This window comes from Schistocerca gregaria, chromosome 4 (assembly GCF_023897955.1).
Source record: "Schistocerca gregaria isolate iqSchGreg1 chromosome 4, iqSchGreg1.2, whole genome shotgun sequence".
In the NCBI taxonomy this organism is placed as follows: Eukaryota; Metazoa; Arthropoda; class Insecta; order Orthoptera; family Acrididae; genus Schistocerca; species Schistocerca gregaria.
Window position 1 is genome coordinate 193,096,647 of NC_064923.1, and position 24,693 is coordinate 193,121,339.

General features: G+C 42.2%; 1 protein-coding gene across 1 annotated transcript in view; it reads right to left on the reverse strand.

Moving 5' to 3' along the window:
• Positions 1-22,581, reverse strand: part of LOC126267381 (c-Myc-binding protein-like) — a 50,511-nt gene extending 27,930 nt beyond the window's left edge. The window contains exon 1 of the mRNA XM_049972566.1: positions 22,140-22,581. Coding sequence (XP_049828523.1) covers positions 22,140-22,349 — 210 coding nt within the window. The 5' untranslated portion in view covers positions 22,350-22,581. The remainder of the gene's footprint in view (positions 1-22,139) is intronic.
• Between the last annotated feature and the right edge of the window lie 2,112 nt (positions 22,582-24,693).

Consider the following 24,693-nt stretch of genomic DNA (forward strand, 5'->3'; position numbering starts at 1 on the left):
TCTAGCGTAGTAGGAGTTTTGTACCTGAATCGTCTTCTATCCCACCAACCAGATACTGATGTAACGAATCGTTATCAATATCAGCACGGCTGACAATTTCTTTCATTACGAGAAAATATTTTTGCAGGGATTCTTCCCGTTTCTTTTTATGTAGTAGACTGCAGTTGGTGGGTGTCGCAGCACTTTCCTCCACGTCGAATTCTTCTTGCAAGGCTTTCTTCAGTTAGCCCACGATTTAGGACTATCCTCAACGTGAATAAAAATTTTAAACAAGTCTTCAAGCTTCTTCTTCTTCTTCTTCTTCTTTTTTTCTTTTCTCAAACGAGCATCTGCAGTTGACTCCAACCCATTAAAAACGGTGTTTCCTCGTAATCAGCGATCCACTTTTTAACTAGATATCCGTCATTGCCGCTAAATTCGTCTGTTTCTAAATCCGAATCTTTTTCCGTCTTTTTTTCAAGTAAACTCAGTCTTTATTCGCTACTCATTTTGATTGCATCCTCATCATCATCAGCGTCTTTGCCGTCCTTCCCATTCAATGTCACCGTCAATTTTCACCGCAAGTTTGTCACTGTTACATAAGTAAAAACAAATTTCGATAGTCATTTTATTTCCCCTCCAGCTGTCTATGTCCAATATGGTGAGATGGCTCCGAACTCCGCTTCAGAAAATGATGCTTCAATAAATTACTTCTTAGCTTCAAGTTCACCAGGTATTGGCCGGCCGAGGTGGCCGAGTTGTTCTAGGTGCTCAGTCTGGAACCGCGCAACCGTTCGTTCGCTGGTTCGAATCCTGCCTCGGACATGGATGTGTGTGATGTGATTAGGTTAGTTAGGTTTAAGTAGTTCTAAGTTCTAGGGGACTGATGACCTCAGATGCTAAGTCACATAGTGCTGAGGTCCTCACCAGGTATTGATTAAAAAGTAAAATCAGAAAATTCTCTCAGTCGTTTTGAATTTCTTTTGGAGACATTTCGAAAATTAACTTATTTACATGTTTAGCTGTTTTAACCGGCGCAGATACTATATTTTAATTAGGTTTGTAGATTTCACCCAACGCTGCCATTTCTAGATTTTTTTTTCCTCGGCTATTTCTCTTTTCGTCAGAATGTTTAAAAATTCTCCTTGTGTCGCTCTGCTACTGCTACTCGTTTTTAAAATGTGAATCCTCGTAAAGCTGCCACGCGAGGAACTTCGGCACGGTTCAAGCGGCTCCCCCCCATCGGAGGTTCGAGTTCTCCCTCAGGCATGGCTGTGTGTGTTGCCCTTAGCGTAAGTTACTTTAAGTTAGATTAAATAGTGTGTAAGCCTATGGACCGATAGCCTCAGCAGTCTGGTCCCATTTCTTCCCTCTTCATAGAATTAAAATCAACACATTAACACGTTGCTACGTCTCAGAAAAGTTTGTCGTAAACGTCGTAGGTCAGACAGGAAAACTGCGTCGTCCCTCTTTCAGTTTATATAAGGCAGAGGCCCCAAAATTTGTAGGAAACTGGTTCTGAATTTCAGGTAGAATTATTTCATTCTTTTTACAGTTGCGATCTTTAAAGCTCAACGGAAAAAACAGCAGATTCGTATTTTTCCGCCGGGCGCATTTTTCTGATGTTTCGGCAGATATCTACAATTTCGTTTTTGCGATGAGTTGATGGAGACAGCTGAAACAAGTGCTGCTCGTCATGTATTTCATGCGACGCCCATCGTCGACGTGTTTCCCGGTACAGAGAAATTAACTTTTAAAGTGGAATTTTACGTGCCCATTCCATACAGTGCCCCTAAATTAATGAGGTGCGATGTTTTGTTTATCGATGTGTATTAATAGGCATGGCAGTAGCAACCTACGTGGGTCAGGGCGGTGTTGTCGCTGGTGGATTACTGGCTATTCTTCGTGTTTTATTGTCCCTGTTAATACCTATCGATAAGACGAACATCGCATTAGATAATCTGGGATTATTCTATGGAAAGGATACACAATTACGCTTTAAAAGTGATTTTTTTGTCGACACTAGGCGTCGTATGAAAGACGATGGGGAGCCTTTGTCTGATCCGACTCCATCAACACATTGTAAAAATGAAATTTCTGATGTCTTCCGAAACACCAGAGACAATACATCAGATGATTCTTAGGAGAGATACCATGTATATTCATAACCTTTTATTTGAATTAATTGACTACATGTAAGCAACTTGATTTATTACATTTACTTAAAGCAACAGCAGTCTGGCTCGCCGCCATATGAACTACACTTGTCGAAGCCAAACGAAGCGTATGAGTTGCGGCAATCAGTTAGCTGACATAATTCCGTTTTTCAGTTTCAGATCGCTAGCAGTAATTATTATTTCTCTGCACGAAATTAGGTTTCAGATGGGCCAAGGTAAGTATATGGCTGCTATTGCGGACGATCGCTGCAGACTGAATGTATTGCAGAGTGAACCGGTATAATAGCGACGTGACTGCAAGGGGCCTTGTAATTACAGTATTAGGTGGGATTTACGCTTTGAACTTGTTTTCGGATCTTAAAGGTTCGAGATTGGTTTAATTATTCTTGCAAGTTCACGGTCAATGATTGCGTATCTGAGGGAGCATCCCGATTTGCACTGCCTTGAGCTAAGCCGAAAGCAAGCACATTATTCAGTTCTTGCACAGTTTCTTGATGAATCATTACTTTTATTTAATGTTCAACAGTAGCAATGCAAACTTAAATTCAGTTGTGCTTAAATTTTGTAAACGCGTACGTCTTGACTATTCCGATAAATATTTGTGTTCACACGTCGTTTCTAATTTGTTTTCTGGGCCATAAAGATTCATATTTTACTGCGTAGCGCAGTATTTTACAGATTTCACTAATTTTCCGTGGTAGCACTTCAGCTTTTTCTCACAAACATGTCTTAGAACTGTTACACTCAGGGTCTACTCAGACTCGCCAAATATGTGATGGTACTCTTTGTACATTTTTGATAGTGTATGTAGCCAGATGGAACACGCCTGTTTTTTGAAGTTTTTCTTGTATAGTAGCTGTCACATGATGATATCGAGAATATGTGCTGCCTGGCTCTTTCGATTTTTGGATCAGTAAGTCTGGTTTCATGTCTCTCTGTGTTATCACCGTGAATAACACTTGAAAATTAAGCTTGCACTTTTGTAAAAACGATGGCTCCAAGCGTGTTACTAACATCGTGAGTCGATGTCAACCATTCTTTACAAATGGGAAGAATTTTATTACTGACTATTGATGGTATTTGAGGATGAGGAATATCGTTTCCTGCTGCGTAATAAATTAAACTCTCTTCCTTTTTGTTTGATTTTCTGCAATTCTAATAAGGTTAGCGACATCAGCACTATGTTTAGAATAATCCCTTATGTTCCAGTCTTCTCGAAATATTCTTTCCCCCTCATTGTCTGTAAAACGTTCTTTACCCTTAGATCTACATTCATTCAGTTCCTTGCACTTGACTGCGAATGACTGTAGTATATTGCAAACTGAATAAAGCAGTAAACCTCTACGATCATCTAGAATTTGGCTGACAGCAAAACGAACAGTAAAGTCAACAACGTTACCAAAATCCTATGAAAAACTGTGCCATTTTAGTCTGTGTGGAAGGGTACCTGTAGACGTATATCTTTCAGCCCGTGTTATAAAAAGGATGCACAACGGGGGATATGTTACTTATAGTCTTCTGCCCGAAGGTCATATACACACTGAGGCCAAAAGCTTGGCATTGATTGAGAGAGCTGTAGGACGTCCTCCTGAGGAATATCGTGACGAATTCTGTCCAACTGGGGCCTTAGACCGTCCATATCTCGAGATGGCTGGAGCACCCTGCCTATAATTCTCCAAACGTCACTTATAGTCTTCTGCCCGAAGGTCATATACACACTGAGGCCAAAAGCTTGGCATTGATTGAGAGAGCTGTAGGACGTCCTCCTGAGGAATATCGTGACGAATTCTGTCCAACTGGGGCCTTAGACCGTCCATATCTCGAGATGGCTGGAGCACCCTGCCTATAATTCTCCAAACGTTCTCAATTGGAGAGAGACCCGGCGACCTTGCTGACGAAGGTAGGATTTAGCGAGTAAGAAGATAAGCAGCAGAAACTCTCATTGTGTGTGAGCGGGTATTATCTTAGTGAAAGACAAGCCCAAGGTGGCTTGCCATGAAGGCCGGAGTACCTGGTGAGCTGTGAGAGTGTTGCAGATGGCAACCAAATATGTCCTATCACGAAACGAAATGTCACAGTAGACCACCACTCCTGGTTTTCAAGCCATATGGCGAGCGAGAGACAGGATGGCGTCCCATCATGTCTTCCGACTCGAATCTCATTGGCCGGAGTAGAATTGTCTTCGATGACCAGCGAAGCCATGTCTGGAGATTCTTGAGGTGTGGAAGTACATAACTATTTTATACTAAAGTCGCCTGTGTTAGTATCGCAGCTATACTATCACGAAAGCCCCGACTCTTGGGGTGACATCCGGAATGCTGTTCTACGACCACAGTTCAACTCTACGTCAGGGCAGCCCGTCCAGATATCAGGGGACGCAGAGCCGCAACCACATTGGGCCCCCTGGGACCGGAAGTAATGCACCGGCCGTTAACATGAGCCAGTGGGTCACGGCTGTTACGTCATCTGCTGCCACCGTTGGTAGCACGAGGGACACAAAGTGCGCTGCTGCACACATGGCCGCAGCCAGCTGTAGCCGTCGTACCCGGAATTATCGCTGGCAGGAGAAATTGCATAGCAACCCATCGCTCGGTCTATGCCCACTCTGTCAGCACTGTTGGACGATACGCCACACTGGTGCTGCCCTGTAATGAATCATGGTGGGAAGCCACAATAAAGTAATTGGGAATTCCTGGCTGTTTGGCTAGCGCCGCACAGCATCCCCCTGAATCGTCCTGGCACCAGTCTCTCCAATAGTGCAAGACTGATGTCGCCTTTTCAGTAGAGCACCTAAACCAACAGCCCTTAGGTATTGTGAGTCAAGAAGTTTAATTGTTGTTGTTGAAATGTCTTGGTCACAGGAAAAAGTCTTGAATCCACGCTCTTTATAAAATGAATTATGTTAAAAAAGGGAGTTAGTGGATTTGCCACTCCTTAGAGGAAATGTAGGTCACGAATGGCTAGTGCTTGTCAGACGTACGGAGTGTAATTTAGAAGGTTATTCGGCACCATATACAGAATCAGTGTCGGCAGTGCTTCACACGTAAACATTACGAGTATATTACTAGACAATGCTCAGAACCGAAATGGTCGATGGCTACAGGGTGGTCCATTGATAGTGACCGGGCCAAATATCTCATGAAATAAGCATCACACGAAAAAACTACACAGAACGAAACTCGCCTAGCTTGAGTGGGGAAACCAGATAGCGCTATGCTTGGCCCGCTAGATGGCGCTGCCATAGGTCAAACGGATAGCAACTTCGTTTTTAAAAAAGATAGGAACCCCCATTTTTATTACATATTCGTGTAGTACGTAAAGAAATATGAATGTTTTAGTTGCACCACTTTTTTTCGTTTTGTGATAGATGGCGCTGTAATAGTCACAAACGTGTAAGTACGTGGTATCACGTAAGATTCCGCCAGTGCGGACGGTATTTGCTTCGTGATACATTACCCGTGCTAAAATAGACCGTTTACCAGTCGCAGAAAAGGTCGATATCGTGTTGATGTATGGCTATTGTGATCAAAATGCCCAACGGGCGTGTGCCTATGTATGCTGCTCGGTATCCTTGACGACATCATCCAAGTGTCCGGACCGTTCCCCGAACAGGAAGTGTTCAGCCACATGTGAAACGTCAACCACGACATGCAACAAATAATGGTGCCCAAGTAGGTGTTTTAGCTGCTTTCTCGGCTAATTTGCACATCAGTAGCAGACAAACTGCGCGAGAATCGGGAATCTCAAAAACGTCGGTGTTGAGAATGTTACATCAACATCGACTGCACCCTACCATATATCTATGCACCAGGAATTGCATAGCGACGACTTCGAACGTCGTGTACAGTTCTTCCACGATGGCTGAGACAAGTGAAACATCAGCGACCTTGGCGGGTTAATGTATGGTGCGGCATTATGTGAGGAAGGATAATTGGCTCCCATTTTATCGATGGGAATCTAAGTGGTGCAATGGATGCTCGTTTCCTATGTAATGTTCTACCGATTTTACTACAAGATGTTTCACTGCATGACAGAATGGCGATGTAGTTCCAACATGATGGATGTCCGGCACATAGCTCGCGTGCGGTTGAAGCGGTATTGAATAGCATATTTCATGACAGGTGGATTGGTCGTCGAAGCACCATACCATGGCCAGCACGTTCACCGGATCTTACGTCCCCGGACTTCTTTCCGTGGGGAAAGTTGAAGGATATTTACTATCGTGATCCACCGATAACGCCTGACAACATGCGTCAGCGCATTGTCAATGCATGTGCTAACATTACGGAAGGCGAACTACTCGCTGTTGAGAGGAATGTCGTTACACGTATTGGCAAATGCATGGAGGTTGACGTACATCATTTTGAGAATTTATTGCATTAATGTGGTATTTACAAGTAATCACGCTGTAACAGCATGCTTTCTCAGAACTGATAAGTTCACAAAGGTACATGTATCACATTGGAACAACCGAAATAAAATTTTCAAACTATTTTAATGTAAAAAAACCTATCTGTTATCAGCTGTTCGTCTAAAATTGTGAGCCATATGTTTGTGACTATTACACAGCCATCTGTCACAAAGCGAAAAAAGTGGTGCAACTAAAACATTCATATTTCTTTACGTACTACTTGAATATGTAATAAAAATGCGGGCCAACCATTGCGCCATTTGGTTTCCCCGTTCATGCTAGACAAGTTTCGCTCTTTGTAGTTTTTTCGTTTGATGCTTATTTCATGAGATATTTGGCCCGGTCACGATCAAAGGACCACCCTGTATATGTAAGAATTAGGTCAATGTATTTTGTTTTGTGTTTGTAATTATTGGTGTTACAAAATGAGTACCGATGAAGCGAGGGCTTTGGCTGAGTCAGAGACGCAAGGTATATCAGAACCAGAGACAGTTTGCATGTTGTTGGGAAAGGCAGTACAATTGACATCAAAAAATAAGAAGTTACATGGCCTAGTGGAGTTGCAGTCAGCACAGCGATGTATAGATTTGTCAGACAAGTTTAGTTGCTCCTTTCTCAGGTAAATCAGCTGAAAATGGGCAAGCGCCTGTCGAGAATCTTAGAAATTTGGCAGAGATTGAAGGCTGATCTGACACAAAACTATTGAAAACAGCAAAATTAAGATTAATGGGAGAACGAGTGCTTATACGGGCTATACAGATACTCTCAGGGTAACTGGAACATTTAAAGAATTTAGAAAGGGGTTAGCTCAAAAGCGTGCAAAGCAGAACAGTGCCAGACCTTCCAGGGAACTGCTAGGCACGGTAACAAAGAAGCATGCGGAGTCAATAGAAGAATTTACGGATAGGATAAGGAAGACACCGGGTTGTGCATATGCGTTGGGAAAGACTGCTATGGTGAAATAAGTAATTTTGCAGGAGGTTGAGCAGAGGACGCTTGACGAATTTTTTATAGGGGTGCCTTTGGAGATGGCAAGAAGAGTGGTTCCACTTGAGTTGTGCACACTTGCCACATTAGCACCAGAGTGCGAGGAAACTGACATGTCAAACAGATTGCAAGTTAGACAGACAGCTCTTTCTACCATTATAAGGTCTTAAAGTTTTGGACGGATGCGGAATGTATGGAAGCAACGTCACCAGCCACAGCACAGGGAAGTAGGGACAGAGGTCAAAAAAAGAAAAAAATGGTTCAAATGGATCTAAGTACTACGGGACTTAACATCTAGGTCATCAGTCCGCTAGACTTAGAACTACTTAAACCTAATTAACCTAAGGACATCATACCAACCCATGCCCGAGGCAGGATTCGAACCTGCGACAGTAGCAGCAGCGCGGTTGCGGACTGAAGCGCCTAGAACCTCTCGGCCACAACGCCCGGCGACAGAGATGAGCATTATGCTAATGGTATTTTCAGGAGCTGGATATTCGGAAAGGATGCGGGTGTTAAACATAAAAGAGTCTATCTACAGCCATTCCCAGTAACATTAGATGCTACCAAGTCTTATGCAGAGGTAGATTGTATGATCGTGGGAATAGTAGGGAAGAAGAATAGCACGATATTGTTGGACATACGGGGCATGTGCTGGCTGCCAGTGGTGATCTGGTGGAACATAAGCAGTGGAACCCACTACCGCATAGACTGTGTGGTCTGTGGAACAGAGATATCATATGATTGGGAGCGGTGGGCATAGTTTCTTGCCTGGGTGCACTACAGTTCAGGCAATGTGTGGGGATTGAGACACACATGAGTCAGGACTGTGACATGATTCTTGAGTTGGATTCCTTGGATCAGCATTGCGCCATAATCGATTTTGGGCAGTACATTGTGGAGCTTGATGAAACAATGTTCCATTTGGATGAAACCATCGTCAATGTAGCAGCGTCAAAGGGTGAGTCTAAGAACCATTTAAACCGTGATCCACACACAAAGACTCTTGTACAAATATTGAGCCTAACTTACCAGTAGGGATAATGCGTGTGGTGGAACCATTGGAGCTAAATGAGGTATTGGATCAGGTAAGTTATTCAATGAAAAAAAAAATTTTATTAGTAAATGAGGTGACTGGTGAGAAAATGGTATCCGTGTTTATTGACCAGTTTAGCACTGAGGATTTGAGGTTAACAAAGAGCTGTTGGTGGCTAACATGGATATCTTGGAGAAGGAAGAGTCGAGTACAAGCGGTGCCGGCCATGAACAATCGGCAAACACCGTTGCAACTGCGTTATGAGGGAAAGTGAAGCACGCAAAGGTAATTGATAAAGAACACGTTGAAGGTTTCTGTTGGAATGTTGAAATTTATTTATTTATTTAGTTCTGAGATGTCCGTTACCAGCAACGCATATTATGCAGCACCAGAAACCAGCAGGAGATGAATTACCTGTTTACCGCAAACTGTATAGAGTCCTGAGGTACTTGCAGCCTGTTGTGGAGGAGTTTATCGATTATCAGCTGAAGGATTGCCTCAGAGGGGCAGGAATTGTCGTCACGCCCAAGAAAATAGTGGTTGGGTCTTGGAAATATAAGTTTATTGCGATTATCGACTTCTGAATGCTAAGACTGTAACGGATGCCTACACTCTGCGAAACATTGTAGAAACCATAGGCTATTTAGCGCAGTGCAAGTATTTTCAACGATGGTCTTAAGGGGTGGGTGCACAATCAGCTACAAGGTGCTTCAGAGGCCCGACCAAAAGCAGTAATTTCGTCGTTGTAGGATCACTATCAATATAGGAGGATGCCTTTCGGATTAAAGAATGCACCTGCGACGTTTCAGAGGTTTTTGGGGGGAGTTCTCAGAGGACTAGAACGCCGTCAATTCATGGTATCTTGGTTATATAACAGTCTTTGCGAGTGATACAGGCCAACACATAGAATGCCTAAGGGAAGTATTCCTGAGACTGAGGATCGCGAATTTAACGTTAAGTACAGGTAAGTTTAATACTGTGTTAGAAGAGGTGGCACACATTGGTCACATAATTAATAATGACAGGGTTAAGACAGGCCCCGAGGTTCGTTAAAGCAATATATCAATTTTCGGTACCTCAATCAGTGGAGTAACTACACTCATTTCTTGGCGCCGCAAATTACTACAGAAGTTTCATAAAGGGTTTTGCAGATGTGCCCAGACCATTGACGCAGTTGGTGGGGGAAGAGTCGAAATTTGTTAGGTCAAAAGATTGTCAACAAAATTTTGATAAACTGAAGGAAGCTTTTGTAGCACGTACGTACTTAGTGTTTCAAAATTTCAAGAAAGAACTCATTCTGTCATGTGATGCATCCAGCTATGCATTTGGTTGTTTGTTGTCTCAAGAAATAGAGAGCGTGAAACACACGGTAGCCTATACATCAAGACAAATGAACTCATCAGAGAGGAATTACTCAACAATAGGAAAAGTAATGTTGATCCTCATCTATGGAATCACCTACTTCAAGTTATCTCCGTGGGAAATAGTTTCGAGTGAGAATGGAACATGCTGCGTTGAAATGGTTTCTCGGGTTGAATGCCCCATCCACTAGGTTGACACGACGGGCAGTACAATTGAGTGAGTTTGACTCTGAGGTCGTGCATAAACCTGGAAAGAAACACGGTAACACACATTCTGAATAGGAAGGAAAGTAGCAATATTGCAAATAGGTGGTAATGAGCTTAAGAAATGGCAGACAGCACAGAAGCTGGGTGATGAGTGCAAACAGCGTAGTAAATGATCACAGTTTTGTATATATGATGGGCTGCTGTGCAGAGTAAACAAGTTGGGGCCGTAGTGGTAGTGCCAGAAAAGCTGAGGGACAGAGTATTACAGGAGACACATGGTCGTGGGTTAGCAGGTCAAGGCGGTGTAGGTCTACCAACAGAAGAGTAATGGAGAAGTTTTAGTGGAAGAATAGGAGGACGGTCATGGACCAGTATATGCGGAACTGCATACAGTATACACAAAGAGTGAATATGTGGTGAATGAAAGTACCATTGCTAAGATTCTGAAGGATTAGCACTTTTTCAGTTGCTCAGAATTAATGTCTTAGTTCCTTCCAACAAATCACCTACAGGGGATAAATATGTACTCACGATTATAGACCATTCTTCAAGATATGAGGAAATGGTCACAATGCCCAAGCAATTGGCAACAACAGTGGCGCAAGAGCTAGTAAACAACTGGATACTGAAGTTCGGAACACCTGAAACAATACTGGAAGATAACAGAACCAACTTGGTGTCGCATGTGTTTAAGAAACTGTGTAAGCTGTTGCGTGTGAAGAATTTTAGAATGAGTCCTCCACGTTCTCAAGCTAATGGAAGAACAGAAAGGGCGTACAGAACTGCAGTGGAGATGCTAGCACACTATGTGGACACACACCATACCATCTGGGATGTCTATTTAAGATATCTCGTATCAGCATACAACTCGAAGCGGGACACGAATACAGGATTGTCACCAAATGAGTTGTACATGATCGTAAGATGTCATCTCCATTTGATATATTTAAGATCATGAAGTTAAGACAAGAGAATTGTTTAGAGTTTGTGAGAGACATAAAGGAAATATAGAACAGGCTTCACAATGCTAATATACTAGCACTAGAAAAGCAAGAGGAAGCAGTGAGCGATACGGAAAGGGTGCAGCAATCCAAATTTGGTCAATGGGCAATGCTATCGGCCTCTTACACTCGAAATGGGAAAACGAAGAAATTTTTTACAAGATATCAAGGGTTGATTAGACAGCAGTTGTACATGTGGAACGTTTGAAACCATTCCGGTTGAGTCCAAAAGTTACCTCAAGAAAGGTGGAGTCAGACTGGAAAGAAATAGTAAAAGAGAAGGTCTAGAGGAGCGAGCGAGAGATTGTAGGTGAACCACTGACAAGAAATCCATATGCTTTATGACGTCGAGGATAAAGAGTATATTTATAGATATAAGGGTGGCATGATGTATACCTTAAGGGAGCTGAATTGCTGAGGGGGCAGTAGGGGACGCAGGGGCAGAAAAGGGTAGTGGGTATCAGTGTTCTCAATAGCCATGTTACTGGACGTCATCGGAGTGAAAGCGTTACAGAACCATCATCTGGAAGGAGGGGTGCTGTTCGTGAAGCAAGAAAATATGTGGTGGTCGTCGGTCACCGCTGTGTGATATTTAACACGTGGAAGAGGACTAGAGGAAGCACTTCCCACATTCCAGCAGGGTGCAGAGAACCAAAGTGTACTTAAAGGAGTTAGAGGGGCATGTATGTGGATGCACGGGACTTATGAGAAGCTGAGGGACGAGAAGACGCAGGTTCTGGGGGTAACACCTCATACAAGTCGTCGCAGAGGTTGGATTGATGCAGAAGACCAGCTTCTGAGTGGAACATCACGCATATCGCAAGTTTGGAGAAAGATGTTTTAAACAGTTCTCGGTTACTTCGCCAGCTGACACAGGAACTAACGAACAACGCGAAAACTGTGGAGGAATCAGTGAATTAGAACATTAGGAGGTTACAAACCGAAGCAGAACTTTTGGAGAAGAAATCAGTGGTAAAGAAATGGTTACAATTTTCGGAAAACAGTGTATGGGAAGCGCGCGGAAACGTATCAGAGTTGCGGGAAGCTATTCAGCAGCTACTTGAGGACGACTAAGAGTAAAGTTGTTGTAATCGGATCAGTACCTGGAGGAGCTACAGAAAGTGCAAAAGAAGGTACCTCCAGAATTAGGGTTGATTCTGGAACCTAGTCATGAAAACAAACAGTTTTATTTTAGCCTAGGGACGGTAGCAGCAAGGACTGATGGACCAAAAATGTACACTTCAGTTTCCTTTTCACTAGCTCGGAATCAGACACACATCCAATATTACATAGTTTATTCATATCCCATTAAGTGGGAGAAGCTGAAAAAATTTGTTATGGAAAAGGTACAGCGATTGTTATTGATTGCCGCAGATAAGTGCAGGCATGTGAAAATGGAAGAGGCGGAGTTGCAGGAGTGTTACAAGCGTGAAGTTATGGTTTGACTGAACAGTGTAGTTAGAGGTCAGAACTCCTGTAAAGTAAAGTTACTGCTGGATCAGAAAACGGAAATCTATTGCAAGAGAACAGGTGATTAGGCTTGCGTTGTACTTCCAGCAGGTCGAGGGACACTTGTTGTACTCCCTCAAGAAAGTGATAGTAGTAGTCAGTTGTTCCGAAAAGGGGTTCAAATGGCTCTGAGCACTATGGGACTAAACTGCTGTGGTCACCAGTCCCCTAGAACTTAGAACTACTTAAACCTAACTAACCTAAGGACATCACACACATCCATGCCCGAGGCAGGATTCTAACCTGTGACCGTAGCAGTCGCACGGTTCCGGACTGCGCGCCTAGAACCGCGAGACCACCGCGGCCGGCTCCGAAAAGGGGAAACTCACGACAGCGAGAAGGACACAGCTGAATCAGAGTGGACTGTTAATAAACGGGACATCATGTGAAACAGTGGGACCTACTTTCCATCTACCTGCCACAATTTCAGGGATAAACCATTAAAGCGTTTCGCCGCCTCAATAGTATTGGCAAGAGGAAGTGCTGTCAGCCACAAGAGCTACACTTTAGGACAATAGTTAATCCAGTCCATAGACAAACTCATTAATAAACGGGAGGGACGAATAACTGTGCAGACGTTGGTGTTTCATGTCAGTCAGTACAGGGAAGAACTGCCAGAGGGAAACAACGTTGACCATTGCCATACCAGGTGCGGCAGCGATTCTTACTCTGCTTAGGGTAGTCCTTGTTTGCATGTGCAAACACAGGACTAAGATGGGACCCAGCCGCTGTAGAAATCCCGGTGGACTGGATTCCTAGAGCCTACGAGGCAGAAGAGGGAACTGTAACTGTAAGTTAAACTAAAAGGAACTAACGGAACGTGGGATAAGTAGTTCTTAAGAGAAAGTGGTGGTAAAAGTCATCTTGAACAGAGACTGGATCGGAACCAGTTGGGGCAGACGTCAGGGAACTTGTCACTCTAGTTTCATGAGAATTATCTAGTTAAAGGTCACCCAAGGGACCTGGTATTGTTAAGGAAGAGGGCAGCGTAGCGCACCGATCATATTCAAACAGAAATATGCTAAGTACGAAGTAGATTGCAGCAGCGCCAGCTTCAGGCGAGCGCGGATGTTATTCTTTATAACACCTTAACACAGCTGTCGCAATGTTGAGAGGCAAGCCGGCCTGGAGGGGTGTGGAAACAGTTGACACAGCAGCGCCTAAGCGGAAGATGGAGGATGTTTCTACACTGGCAGCTACGGAAGTGTTTAGTATACACGCTGCAAGGCATAGCAAGGCCCAAGCAAGCAAAGCCCAAGCAAGCGCAGCCTGAAAGCATATAAACACCTAGCCATTTTGTACTAAAGAAATTTGTGTTAGTATCGCAGCTATACCACCAGAGGTACTCTGACACTTGGGACGCCGTCTGGAACGCAGTTCCAGGATCACAGTCCCTCTCCATCAGGACAGCCCACCCTGAGATCACGGGGTGCAGACCCGTTACCGCATTGGACCCGCCCTGCCCCGTGAAGCAGCCCGCTAGCTGTCAACGTGACTCAGTGGGTCACATTCATCACTGCTCCTGCCACCGCTCCTAGCCAGCGCGAAGGATGCAAGAAGCGCCACCACACGTGAAGCCACAGCCGCTGGAGGCCAGAGTTGTCGCTGGCAGAAGCAGTTGCGTAATGCGCCACCATTTGGCCTACAGCACACTCTGTCAGCATTACTGGGCGACACGCACACGCAAGATTACGCAATGCCGCAGCCACTCAGACGCTGCTTGTAATGAATCACGGTGGCAAGCCACAATAAGCTAATTTTTAATTCTTGGGTGTTTGCCTGACTCTGCACGACGACTACCTGAACATCTGTGACTGCGGACCTCTTCATCAGAAATGTAAAACTGTGCACTTTATCAACCTAAAAGAGGTAGTATCCTATGACTAGAATAACAACGAGTCACAACTGGAATCGGTAAACGCATACAGACTCCTGGGCATAACAGTTTGTAGAGATATGAAATGGAACGATCACGAAGACTCAACCATTGGCAAAGCAGATGTTCATCGGTTCACTGGTAGAATAAGAATGAAATTTAGTCAGTTCATAAAGAAGACTCTCTATAAAACACTGTTGTGACCCATCGTAGAATGTTGCCCACACGTGTGAGACCAAGACCAAACAGGACTAGCAGTGGACATTCAACTATACTTAGAACGACAGAACTTAGGGGCACAGGTTTGTTGGAGCCATGGGAAAGTATCACGGAAATGTTGAAGAAACTGAACTGGCAGACGCTTGAAGATCGTTGCATAGTATCCTGAGGAAGTTGACATAGTAACATCCAAGAAGGAAAGATGCCTGCATGTGGGAAGGATGAGGAAAACCTTCCCAGTCAGGCAGATGAACGTGCACTTCGGAGTATCCCCGCCATTCATACCATAATATTTTACATTTATTTTAAAGAACCAGTTTTTAATTGATAAATGTAGGAATATACTACAACCTACACTTACCAGTCCAGTAGGGATGACGACGACAGGTTTAGATTAATTACAGCACCCACTAATGCATTTAAGCAATTGTTGTTCTTACGCTCCTTATGTGAATGGAAAGGGTTACTTTGTTTCTAAGTAACCCAAACAACTAGTACAATGGGAACTACAATGTACTATGCACTTCACAGTAATCTGCACAGTACGGATGCAGATGTAGATGTAGTTCTATTGTTATAAAGAAATTGTTTTCATGTTTTAAGTCACATACACCTAGTACTAGGAGTGAGAAAAGAGGCTACATACAATTCACGTTAACTATATGCACGCACAACGGCCTTTTAGTTAGTATGAAAATGCATATTATGTACATTACAAGTACCATTACTGATCAGCAGGTATACATCATATTTTATTTTGAAGTATGTTTGGAAAGCGGAAGAATACTATTTGTAAAATGTGTGTTTGTAATTCGGTTACAATCTCTTCTACAGCATTTTCTGAACATCAAGTCATAAGTAAAAGAAAATTATTATTGCGCAAAACATAAAAATTAAAAAAAATGGGTAATCACTTCCATTTCTATAAATTTAGGCATTACAGTGTCTGTGTGGTTTGAGGTTTTCGGGCGCTAAACAGCGTGGTCATCAGCGCCCAAACGCATAGAAACAGGAACACATGCGGTGAAGGGACGAAGACGGACAGTGAACAAGGAGAACTGCTAAAAGACACAGACCTGATGCAGTTCCAAATCCTCACATACAGAGGCAAAACAAGAGGAGAAGAAACGCACTAAAAAGGAACGGAAACACAAGGAAAAGAGAACGGAAATCGAAGTGAAACAATTAGGTAATCCTGACTGGCGGACCTCTTACCTAAAACCTGGGTGAGCCAGTCACCCAGCAGGCATTACAGTTCTTGTTCGGGCATCTCCAGTCCTGTAAGAAACGTCAGCTCTTCTACCTGCTGGGCAAGGAAGGAGATTAAAGGGGGAGCTTCAGTGGGTGCAGATTTCACTGACTGCAGTTGATAGGCCCCCATGCACAGATAGACTGGTCCGCCGATTCAGTTGCCAAGCAGGTCATCCCAAACAGTTTGCTTGTGTATTGGCGATGGGCTCCTGGTTGGGTCAATGGTCTGAATCCGTCAGTTCCACCAACAAGCCTCTACCTTCTTAGTCCGACTGTTATCTGCGAGCACACACTTCGTTAGTACAGCCAAGCAGAGTCTCCCAAGTGGTTGCTGGTGTCCACACACTGCTGGACAGGTAGCTGTTGCGGTGGTAAGCGGGTTGGAGGATCAGTTGGGCTGTAATGGGTGCATTAACTCTCCCATTCACTGTCCAGCAGCTCAGGTGAGCCACTCGCCGACCTGTTCGAATGTATGTGGACACTGGCGATTTTGGCGGACGTTACCTACTTGCACTGACGGATTATGGGCTGGTGGGTAGGGGTGGGGCACGCAGATAAAGGCATGCAGTTCGAACTGATGGAGTCAGACCACAGCTGGTCAACAGACCATTCTGGCTGTAAATAGGGACCTTAACAGGACACCCAACAGGACGCGGAGGCGCTTAGCGAGATCCTATTAACAAAAGAAAATTGAAAGTTATGCATCCACTGGACACCATTACCATAAAAGAAGAGCTGACTTTCCTCCAGTAGGTTTGCCAAAAACCGAGAGAATCGATTGTCTGATTGTCAGAGCCCTATAATGTGCCTACTCTGCTGAATAAATTATGTAGACGAAGCATTAGTCATTCCATAGCAGGCCAAGTCCAGAACGGCTAACGATGTTCAACAACCGCCAGCGGGTCGACCTCAGAACTTTTAGCTGTCTTGCCTAAGACGAGCACTCTTGAAGGAAAATTAGTCACAGTTAGGTAATAGCTACCAATTTCTTAGGGTGAATTACAGTTTCCACCGGGATATTATCAATCAAGAAATAGCGGAAGAGCTTACACACAAACATCCCCTTCGCTACCTGTGCGTTACTGGCATGACAGTTGCCGATGTTTTGAGGGTACAACCATCGCACGGATGAGCTTCAACCACGCGCCACATTGGTGTTGATGACATTCAGTTGCATTTTTTATTGTAGAATATCAGAAAAATTTTGGGCTAAAACGAAATAAAGAATTTGAGCAAAATTTGCTCCTCTATGTCAGAAAGCTTGAATTCCGGAAATATCGGGCATGCTAAAACTGAACTCGAGTTTTTCTCCTATGCCATCGTAAAGGCCAATGGACAAGGGACTCAGAAAGATTCAGTATTTCTGGAAAAAACTGAGTCATTACAATACTAATATGTGGGGTATCAAAATAAATTTGTTACCAAGTGGAGAATTTATCGGTAGCTGGACTCAGCATAGGCGAAAATGGGGGAAGACCGGTTAGCGTAGTGAAACCGGGTGCCGTGTTTCTGATCTCATTATTTATGCGCTCTGGTGGAGAGATACAGAACTGTAATCCGCTGGTCAAGAAGAAAGAGCGATCATACTGGCGTTCTGTTGCTGTTCAGTTCACTTCGTCTGTAAAAGCAAATTTGTTTTACGATGTCGACTGACTAATGTTCTTTTGTTTTTTAAAGCGTCGTTATTTTATAGTCACTAAACTTATAAAAACTCTATTTAATCAGGAATATTAGCTGATTATTAAGTACTTATACACTAGTAACCAACAAGGATCTGGTTCAACAAGTGTGCTTTTGTTTCGTGTTTATAACCTGTACCCGGTCTTGCTCCACCATATAATATTACACTACTTTTTTTGTTTTTGAAGAATCAAATACGCTGTGAACTTTCCAGAATAAGTGACAAATATAAAATCAAAATAATGAAGCCAAGAGAGCATGGAAGGGGCAGCAGCCGAAGTATTATCGGGTTGGATGGGCTACTTGAAAGCTGCAAGAACTTTCAATGGTCCACATAGTATCTCAGAAGGTAGATTAAAAGAGGGTGGGGCAAATCAACTAACGTATAAGGAAGTGGCAATTAAAGAACGATGGGCTCATGCCAGCTAGTGTCATCAGAACAACAAGAAAAAGAATTAGTTGATCATACACTAGTGTTAATGACAGAGTGTAGGACATTTGCTTTAACAATGAGGGATGTCTGAAGACTAGCATACCAAATATAATTTTAAGCATAAATTAAACGATGAAACGAAGATGACAGTAACGGACTGGCTATGTGGTTTTCTAAAGAGTTTCTTTGGGATTTCCAGAATATACTTCGGTATCAAGAGCCATGGGCTTCAATAAACAATCTGTTGGAAATTTTATTGGTTTATTATAATATGTACAAGAGAAACATAATTTTTTACTTGTGATATATGCAATGCCGATGCAACAGGAATAATCACTCCTCCTAATAAGCCACCAAAAGTTCTTGCTTTGTTAAGGAAAAATGGGTTGGATCATTGTTATCAGATGAGTGTGGTGCTTTAGTTACAGCTAAAATTTGTATGAGCGCAGTCGGTAACTTTACACCAATAATTTTTATTTTCCCTTGCACATTGAAGAAGCACTGTCAGCTACCTTTGCTCAATACCATGCTTCTGGGTGGACGTAAACTGAAATTGTTGTGTACTGGTTTCGAAAATTTATTGAATTTTCTAAGCCATCTGCAGATAAATCAGTACTCTTGAGTTTGGGTGGGCATGCCACACATACGAAGAGCCTCAATCTGATCAACCTGGCCTGAGAAAATGATCACAGATAGACATGGTCCATCAGAGGTAACTACCTTTCCAGAAGAAAGACTATTTCTAGATGAAAACCCTGCTTTAGATGAGAACCCACCTCTATTGGCAAATTTGATTCCAAAAGAGGACCAAGCTGCAACAGAAAATCTTGCACCACATACAAAGAGAAAAACTTGGAACTCTATTTAAGCCTCGATCTCTTTTAGAAACCAAAAATGTTGAGTCGTTTATAAATGAGCCATGCTGCTCCAAAAGTTTGGAATCAGAAGGTTCTGGTAATAACACCTTGGCTATGTCGTCTTTGAATGCTGTTATCAGCCAATGATGTAATGCCCCCACCTCGATTTGGAACAAGAAAACAGAAACAAGTGGTAAAAGAAGGGAGAAAACTGTCATTTAACATCACTATATAAAACTGAATTGCAATGTAAATTAAAAGAAAAGAAAAACATACAAGAGCAAATAGAGTTAAGGAAGAGACAGCTGCTTTTTGAGGACATGGAAAAACAGGAAATGACGCCATGAAAGTAAATCAGCAATAAAGGGAAGCATGTGAAGAACCAACATAAAAAATTGTGTCATCAAAAAATTCTTTGTGCTTCGACAATGATTCAGTGGATGAAGACGATAAAAACAAGTCAGACTCCAATTGCTTTTATCGTGTCGACGTACCGTATCTTCAAACGCAAGAGAAGCAGAAGTTTGGATTCAACGCGGAAAATGTCTTTGCTGGGCCCACGAAAACTGCAGTGCAGCAGCATGAAAATTTTGTGGATAATATTTTAAATTAACATATATCTTAATAAACATCTCTGCAGCTCTTCCACAGAAGAATTATAATTTCTACTTTCCCATTAAATTAGTATGTGTACCCGCTTATATCCCACTAGCGGGATAAGACCAAGTGATTTGATTTTTTTCTGTGAAAGATCCTCTCATTAAAAAAGTAATGAAGCTATGACTTTTCAGGAATAATATATTGTGTCCAGTTAAACAATGATTCATTTTAGCACATCTGACTATCTGTAAGTTAAATAGCTTAGCTTCAAAGGGCCTTGGAATGTTAAATACCCAATCTAGCCCCAGTATCCCCTATGTCTTAGATGTAGAGTCGCCGACACATGTAGAAATAATTTCGAGCGTGTCCCAGAGAAATGTAATGTGACCCTTACAATCCATTTTATGTACGAAAGACCTGGCAGACAATATCAATAATAAACGCAGACTCTTTCAGACGGGATAGTCATGAAGTGCTGTTCGAAAAAAGTGAATAAATATCCAGTGAGATCTTCGTAAAATTTCAAAATGGTGCCAGGAGTGGGAACTTGCTTTAAGTACTCATAAACGTTAAATTTCCCACTTTACAAACACTAGAATCGTAGTAACTTATTACTAGTATATCAACTTCAGTTGTGACTGAAATTACTCAACTCATACCTAGACGTAACAGTCTGTGGAGATATGAACTGGAATGACCATTTGAGCTCAGTATCTTGGGTATAGTAGACTGCAAGCTTCGCTTCATTTTTAGGATACTGGGAAAGTGTAGTAAGTCTGCAAAGGGGATTGCTTACAAAAATCGCGTTGGAATCGTACTGGATCCCGTGTGGAATCGATATCAAATATGACAAACAGGGTATCAAACATAAAGGAAAAAGGGGAGTACGAATGGTCACAGGTTTGTTTCACTCATGGGAAAGTGCCACGGAAGTTCCGAGAAACATGCACTAGCAGACGGATAAAGACAAACGTCAACTAAGCAGCCTTGGTCCGAAAGCCGAGTTACAGAGTCTCAAGATCCAGCATTAGCTGAAGAATCTAGGAATACTGCAGACACCGCGAAAACAAGATTAGAAAACCTGGGCATTCATGTAGTAATTCTTTCCACGTTCCTTATGCAAATGAAACGAGGAGAAACCGAGAAAGTAAGGTGAAATACACACATACTGATGAGTCAAAACATTATGATTGCCTATTGAATAGCTAGTTTGTCCGTCTTTGGACGAAATACATCACTGTTTAGAACTGTTCAATAATTAGTGACATCTGTACTGTAGTACAGATATAGTATACTCACACTCGTTGTAAAACCAATAATAGTGTTTAGCTCGATTCCGCTTATTCCTGTAAACATATTACTGTTATCTGACGTGCAACAGGCTCCTCAGACTGTAGCATACCTGGCATTTAGTTACAGGAGCGCAGGCTGTGTTAAGAGCATGGTGTTAGCCAGATCACGTAAGATCTGGTTGCGTGCAGTATTCGAACAGCCCTGGTTGAATTTTTTTAATCAGTATTTTTGCTATAAGACGTGTCCCGCACCTACATTGACAGCACTTTTTGCATAAGACGATGCATCGGAGATTTTTCAATTAACTTGCATTTAGACACAAATTTAGTGAAGAATAGATGTCTGAATATCACATTAGCCTTCCTAAAATCTATTGGAAACTGGAGAAACCTAAATCAGCTTCAGAATTTAGTACAAGCAGATGGTCGACTGTTAGTAATGTAGGACAGAGGTATCAAATTTTTTCTAAGTCCTTTTTTCACTATATTGCACCGAGTCAATGAAAACACAAAAAAATCTTTCAGGGGCATTAGGAACGGGACAGAAAATTAGTAAGGCACTGAAGATGCTTTAAAATGCATTTCCAAGTTTTAAGTAAAGTTACATTTCTTGTTATTGTAACATTACAAATAGTTACAATGTTTAATAATTTCGGTTCTCCTACACTAAGATTAGTACGTACGTAAAAGTGCATTTTATTCGATCATGACGTTAACCCAGCCCACCTTCTCAAATCGGTATAGTGAATAATCCTCAGTTTGACTGCGGAGACAAATTTGCTGGAGATATATGTATTTATTACAACGAATTAACTTAGTCTGTAACTGGTTTTGTATTCTCCACATTCTAACCATTTTTATTCGAATGCCGCCTAACTCGAATGTTTTCTCGTAAATAACAACGTGCTGATACTACAATGATATCTACAGACAGAATTTTGTGGTGATTAGTGTATTTTGTTCGTCACTTTGAGGTATAATTGTAACTAAATGGAATTTCTTTCAAAGATTTTAGACGTACAAGGATAATTTAAAGGTTAAATAAAAAATTGTGAAAACTTAATATACTGCCTGGTAAATCAAAGTTATATGAATATGCAATGATGCTATTAAATATCTTGTTTGGTAATGATTAGCGCAGAAACTACTGCTGGGCCTATATCATTTCTGTGTATTACATGGCAAATTTTAAAAAAAAGTTACTGTGATGTCTAGCATGTCTTGAGGAGAAAAAAATTACGCTCGTGGAAACATAAGACTCACCTGAACCTGTTCACGTGCCTGCTCCATCTCGCCAACAGTAGGGCGCAGGTCGCCCAGCGCCTTGCGAACGTAGTCGACAGGGTCCGGTGGTTTGTCGTTTTCCTCGTAGAGGGCGACGAGTGCCCTTGTCAGCGCGTCCATAACGCCCCCACGCTCCAGATACTGCCGGAATTCCTCGCGCTTCTCATCCACCGGCTTTGCCTCCGCCATGGTGACTACTTTTTAAATACAGCACAGGTACGACCTTATAAATACGACGCTCGCCGTTATGTGACGGGAGCGGCGCTGACAGCTTGACTTAGCTTGCCTTTTTACGTGTCACTCAGTAGATTTCCTTTCCAGTGGCATCTGTACCACGCCCAAAATTTAGTGTACATTTCTCCAAAAAAGTTATTCCCATGGAATAACGGCACCTGTTATTTATTGTGAAAGCAAAGACAATCTTTATTTCGTTTATTTCCAAAGGCGTCCGCAAGAGGCGCTTCAGTTCCGCAAAGAGTAAAAGATCTTCGTAGGGATCACAGTCAGTGTCTTATTTGTGCAAATAATTGAATAGTTAATTTACGGCATTGTCTTACATCTCGAATTTTCAGTATTGGTGTGAGACCTTTATATCGATTATCATTTTGTCTTTCATAGGAACGTAATAAGGGATCAAGAGAAATATGCGATGCTACTGTCGGCGTTGACCACTGACGTAATGGTAATGCTGCTGTGGGGTCACTTCTTGTGAAGGATATCTTTCTATTGGGTTATTCGTTCACGTGTATTTAATGTTAACATATAAATTACTTTTTAGTCTCTGCTGTTTATCAGAAAAAATTATGTTTCTTGTTTCTGCGCCAATTCTAAGATTTCGTCAAGTTATAAGTCTTTTTTGTCTGCGAAGTATGGAGATGGTGGCAGGTCCGCATATTGTACCTACTTCTGCCTGCGTTTTAAAGACAGCGGCAATGCTTATCGTGAAAATCCGGGACTGCGTTTCATTCATTTGAATTTGGATGAGGGAGCAAGACGTCCGAGAAAACGCGTTAGCTTTATGGAGCAATGTGGTTTCATGTTGCACTAGCCGTTTCTATTTGCTTCTGAAGTGTTTATATACTATGTATTGCACTTAACACCTGAGCTATAGGGCTATAACCAAAGTTTATTTTGAGCTATTAACCTTGTTCCATTTTCGATAAATATTACTTTTTTAATCTGTGGCTGAGCATCGTAATTGCAAATGATATTATCTTCCTCCGATTTACGATAATCGCATAGTGAGAGGTGCCTGTTTCATTTACGGTTATTCTTCGTCCACAAATTGGTGATAACCCTGGCGCTAGCATCAACCAACATGTATGGGACATGTCTGACGCACGGATGCCCACCGCTGCATTTGCGGTATTGAGCGTGAGTAATATTTTCCTCTGTTCCTGAGACATTACGAAAAACTCAACCTGGAGAGAAATACGACGAAGACGACGAACGTATTCGGTTTCGAAACGACAAAAACAGAAAACAAAAACGTTGGCACTAACGTGTGGTTGATTTATCGTTATTTGCCCAACACCCTTTGATGGTTGATGGAAATACCGCCAAGCAACAGAGTCGTATGAACATCAGGGCCAACGTTGGTGCCAATGCTATTTATTTCATCTATCCACACTTCTCTCGAACACTGTTGGCGCCAACGTGGCCAAAGATATGATATTATAGTCGCTAATTTGATTACATAGTCTGACGTACAAGTACATACCTGGTTAAATTAGACACACATGATCGCAATATTCACTTTCTGAGGTAATAAAATTTCTTCTGTAGAACAATTTTCTGCTGTAATAATGTATTCTGCGATTGGCTTTGTCTTTTTCCTTTCTTGCTGAGTCTGAATGAACTGATTTTTGGCACCCGTTAACTAGGACCAATCATTCGGCAAGTGTGTGGTATCCTGTAATTTACAAGGTGGTTTACTGTGACCTAATGTAGTCCATTTTTGAAAACTTTGTCGCCTTTCCTGTATTACTTTCATAAAAATGGTAAGAAAACAAATCGCCTTTATAATTGTGATTTTGTTACAATTTACAACATATTCCCAGGCATGTTGATTGATCTACAGACTGTGCTTGGCAAACTTTGACATCATTGTCTGAAACAGGTGACTACTGGTTCTGTTAAGTGTACATAGGCGTACCACAGATGAGATTCTTGAAAAAGAAAAACCCACGTGCTAACTTGATGGCTGGTAGGATTTTAAAGATGAACAAAAATTAATTATGCCTTTATTACACTGCTTGTAGCGAATACATGGACGTGTCACTTACCGAGATGCTACTCTGTAATGGCAACAATTTGTATTGATGGAAGATCGTCCTTCTGGAATGCCTCTTTACATTTCTTCTTCTCTTTTCGATGTTTAAGTGTTGTTCCCGTACGTACATCGTATTTCGTGCAACGTTAAGCGAAGAGGGTGTAGCTTGTCATTTGCTTTGGAATCAGGGCCTGTTATATTAGATTTGCTGTAAGTGTACTGTGGTTTAGGACAAGTGGAGGAAAAGGCTGTCGCAATCGA